Source organism: Ictalurus furcatus, chromosome 5 (assembly GCF_023375685.1).
Source record: "Ictalurus furcatus strain D&B chromosome 5, Billie_1.0, whole genome shotgun sequence".
In the NCBI taxonomy this organism is placed as follows: domain Eukaryota; kingdom Metazoa; phylum Chordata; class Actinopteri; order Siluriformes; family Ictaluridae; genus Ictalurus; species Ictalurus furcatus.
Genome location: NC_071259.1, coordinates 99,812 through 104,811, shown reverse-complemented (window position 1 = coordinate 104,811; position 5,000 = coordinate 99,812). Strand labels below are relative to the sequence as shown.

The following is a 5,000-nucleotide window of genomic DNA, read 5'->3' as shown; positions in this document are numbered from 1 at the left end:
ATGCTGTATATCTAAGACTATAATAATAAACACAGAGGTTATACTGTGTATCTAAGACTATAATAATAAACACAGAGGTTATACTGTATATCTAAGACTATAATAATAAACACAGAGGTTATACTGTATATCTAAGACTATAATAATAAACACAGAGGTTATACTGTATATCTAAGACTATAATAATAAACACAGAGGTTATGCTGTATATCTAAGACTATAATAATAAACACTGAGGTTATACTGTGTATCTAAGACTATAATAATAAACACAGAGGTTATACTGTATATCTAAGACTATAATAATAAACACAGAGGTTATACTGTATATCTAAGACTATAATAATAAACACAGAGGTTATACTGTATATCTAAGACTATAATAATAAACACAGAGGTTATACTGTGTATCTAAGACTATAATAATAAACACTCATTCAACACAGACCAAAGGCTGAATAAAGGCTGAATAAAGGCATAAATAAATGCACCCGGTGTGAATGGTGTTCATATTGAATACACTGAGTTTTACTGATCGTTCATGTTTAATTTTAGTTGGCTGCTATGCTGTATTGTTGTGTAGAACACATTGTGGCTGTACCGGTGTGGAGAGTCATCCCGCTTATTGTTTATCTAATGCAAATACTGCACACTCACACTTCTGCGTTTGGAATTGAACACAAACCCCGACTTTGAAGACTTGTAGGCCTTAACACACAGTAATTTCCCTCTCTTCTAAAATACGTTGTTAGAAACACGTTAAGTATTTTCATTACTTTAAAAATCCTTAATGTTTAATAGATATTTTAACCTGCGGAGGCCGCCATTACGTCACATGCGTGGTGCTCTCTGAGTCGATGGCGTAAAATGGCTGCATTTGAACACTCAGAAGAATTAGCTCCTAGCCCCGCAGCAGGAAAAGAACGCCCCACTGCGCTGCTTTTGGCTGTAATGCTCTAGTTCTTGTGTGCTGCGATACAGAGGATATCTGTAAATATAATCAAACCCGTAAACAGCTTGTTAGTGCGTTTTTTCTGTATATTCTCATAACGTAAAGCGCCTGTAAAATTAGCCTAACACGCCTAGCCAAGACATTCCCAAAGTAAAATTGAATGCCATCAATTTTATCATCACTTATTGCGTTTTATTTTTCTTCCTTTGCACCTTTAAGATGTCCATTACGTAAAAACACCATGCATCAATTAATAATTCATAACAATGTTGATGCTATAATGAAGACACGCTTGTAGATTTGTTTCTAGCCTGATGCATTAGGTGACATGGTCTGTCAGGAACACTTAAAGCTCCATAATGTGGATTTAAATGTCAACTACAGTGTGTTGCATAAAGCAGAAAGTACGCTTCAGGTTTTACACGTACGCTAGGAACAGCGCACTATACGCGTGACGCAGAGTTCATCATCAGCAGAGTACACGCGTACTGTACGCGCGCCGGCCGATTTTTCGTTGTGATTTGACTTTGTACGCGCAGGCCGCACGCGCGCATTTAATTCTTTTTCATTATTTAGTTGTTCCACAAGGTGGCAGCAGTGACCCAGGGCCGATTCTCAAGGTGGTTGAAGAAAAAACAGAATAAACAGGAGAGACGGAAGAGTGCAGGTTAGAAAGGACCCACGTTTGTATGATTCTAGCCTTATTTTCCGTAATAATGATACGTTACAGAATAAAAGCCGTGTTCAGAATTGCTAGCTCTCAGGGTCTGTTCACCAGACAGTCGTTTCTGCACTAAACCAAACACTGATGGGGAAAATCCATCTTCCTCTCTAATGCACAGACTAATTGGTCAATTTCATTAGAGGCCGTTTGTGTCTTGTGTGTGTGTGTGTGTGTGTGTGTGTGTGTGTTCATGGTCACTTCCTGTTTGCAGTTGTTTTACATCAGTTTACACTTTATCACATTTATACATTTTCACACTAATTCGGAGACGCACCATCGGTTCATGATCAGACTCACACTTTTTTTACGTTTCTGGGAACTGGGAATTAAATTCAAACAATATTTGGCTTCAGTCCACTAAACTAAAATGTTCAGTTTTACAGAAATCTGCTGGATTGGACGTTCCTGTGTCTCGGTCTTCTGCACGCTTGGGTTGTTGCAGATCCCAGAACAGCGTCCATGAAGGTTTCATCTAAAGACACTCTGTCCTGTAGTTGTGGGAAAAACTTAAAGTTACAGCTTTATCTCTGAGAGTTACACAGCGCTGACACTGGAGACTCCTTCCGTACGTCTTAAAAAATAAACATTGAGCGTTTTTAATCCATTTATGCGGCACGTCAGCTGTACATGTCCCTGTGATTGAGCTGTTACTATAGAAACCATAACGTATCAGAACGAGCGCACTGATTATTGATCACTGTAGCTTCTGTGATGTAATGTTACCTGCATCAGAGACAGTGATCTTTTATTTATTTATTTAAAACAAATCCAAACATTGAACATGTTTTTAAGCTCTAAATAAAAGTATTTTAGATCATATTGCTTTTCTCTTAACTTTATTTACATATGTGGCCTTGAAGTAATCCAAAAATAATCAGATTACATTACTTTCATATGGTGAGACTTGGATTACGTTACTGATGGCATATTTTATGAAGTCATTTGTGACTGTAAGGGAACCCATTTTCCCAGTAACCCTCCCGACCCTGCGAATAAACCTGCGATGTGCAGCTGCACTACTGTCGGAGCTGCTGTTATAGAAAACGAATCAACAACCTCCTGACCAATCAGAATGCAGAGTTTAACAGCACTGTGGTTTTAGTGTTTTGGTGTGTCGTGGAGACTGATGGAGGAAGTGTCACACGTTCGCTAATGAAACCTATAGTGCATTACTGAGTGAAACTGGATGAAAGATCCGGTGTAGGGTTTTTTTTTGGTTTTTTTGGTAAATGGATCAGTGTTTATTGGTAAATGGTAAATGGTGCACTTATATAGTGCTTTTATCCAAAGCGCTTTACACTGTGTCTCATTCACCCATTCACACACACACACTCACACATCAGTGGTAGCAGAGCTGCCGTGTAAGGCGCTAACTTGCCATCGGGATCAACTTGGGGTTCAGTGTCTTGCCCAAGGACACTTCGGCATGTGGAGTCATGCGGGCCGGGAATCGAACCTCCAACCCTACGATTAGTGGACAACCCGCTCAACCACCTGAGACACAGCTGCCCAGATTCGTCTGCTCAAACGTCTGCTCAAACGAGCGTTTGTCCATTTTCCTGCCACATTCGATCATTAATTTGTTCCCATGACAGTGTGGTGTCCATTACATGGCCACTTACATCGATAAAGAATTTGAGACTCACTCACGCCTCTGTAATTGTTTCCTGACACACACACACACACACACACCCACACACACACACACACACACACACATCTTTATTTTATGTTTAAAGATTCAAACCCTTCTATCATTCTGATTTTTTCCTCCTTTTATCCCATGTATCACTCTATTTTCTTGTTTTTTCTCTCAGTGATATCCTGCGCTCTGGAGGTTCGGCTGTAGATGGCGCTATAGCTGCTTTAATATGTACATCAGTAACAAATCCACAGAGTATGGGCCTTGGTGGAGGAGTTATATTCACCATCAGGGAGAAAAACGGTAAAAACAATGAAAAGGTTCCTGTGCTGTATCACAGGAAGTATTGTGTATTATATTATAATAAAGCGGGGGGTTTGTTCTGTAATACGGCAGTTTGGTTGTTCATCAATTATTGAGTCAGACGTCTCAGGATTTCACCCCTTTCTCATGTTATTACTGTTGAAGATTAAAGGAGTGGTTTTGTAATATGTGGAGCCCTCTGCTGCTGTGGAGATGAATTGCATTTGTTTACAAGACTTTCATGAGCAGCTCTGCCTTGACTGGAGGGGGAGGAGCTAATTCATGGGCAGGAGAAATCCAAACAGAAGCTAGAAATGATTAAATTAATAGATCCACTCTATAGCAGTATAGTGAATCACGATTTTACAATTTCTTGTGGTAATTGTGCGATTGTTACAGGTTTAGAAACACTTTAAACATTACAAACTGCACAGTGCTGAGCTCTGACCATGAACTACCACTAGGGGCCGCTAACGAGGCAGTACAAACAGAAATGTACGAAAGCCCTAAGCGGCCTTGCGTTATCATTATTTTTTTCCTTTCTTGTTTTCTTGTGATCACGACTCGATCTCTCGTGATTTTTCAGTGTACTCGACATAACATCACGTAGTTTTTATTGTTCCTGCAGCGTCATGGATGAACAAATCTGTTTTTACTTTGATCAGGGACTCGCTCAAGCTGAAATAGCAAGATCACGAGAAAACAAGAAAGGAAAAATAATAATAATGCATGGCCTCTTAGGGCTTCCGTAGAAGTGACAGTATCGAGGTGTGTATTGATTTTTCTGATTGAGTCGGTATATCAGTTACTCTGTTTAACTCAGTTAATACTTTAAAGTATTAATACGTGCTTATCGACTGTTCTATGCTAAAACGCCCAACCGTATGAACCTAATCCACTCTGTTTTTAGGTAAAGTGAAAATCATTAACGCGAGGGAAACCACGCCGAAGAATTTTAAAGCGGATCTGCTGTCCGACTGCTCCAATGTGACAGGTACGTTACCACCGGAAACACAAAACACACACGTCCTGCTTGTTAACATTTTAGCTAGATTTTAGCTCGGTGATACTAGCCAGCTAGTTCTTAGTAAATATGGACTTTTTGAAGTGATATGTGAGAATAAGTGTTGTTCCTGCCGTGTATGTTCCTGCCGTGGCCCTGTGTGTGACGAGTTTACGGGTTTCCTCCGGGTACTCCGGTTTCCTCCACCAGTCCAAAGACATGCATGGTAGGCTGATTGGCGTGTCTAAAGTGTCTGTAGTGTATGAATGGGTGTGTGAGTGTGTCCTGCGATGGATTGTCACCCTGTCCAGCGTGTACGATGCTCCCTGGGATGGGTTCCAGGTTCCCCGTGACCCTGAAGGATAAGCGGTATAGA

General features: G+C 40.2%; 1 protein-coding gene across 1 annotated transcript in view; it reads left to right on the top strand.

The window, feature by feature from the left end:
* ggt5a (gamma-glutamyltransferase 5a) overlaps positions 1-5,000 on the top strand; it is a 13,009-nt gene that overhangs the window by 1,877 nt on the left and 6,132 nt on the right. The window contains exons 2-3 of the mRNA XM_053623939.1: positions 3,494-3,621; positions 4,532-4,656. Of these exons, the coding sequence (XP_053479914.1) occupies positions 3,494-3,621; positions 4,532-4,656 (253 nt within the window). The remainder of the gene's footprint in view (positions 1-3,493; positions 3,622-4,531; positions 4,657-5,000) is intronic.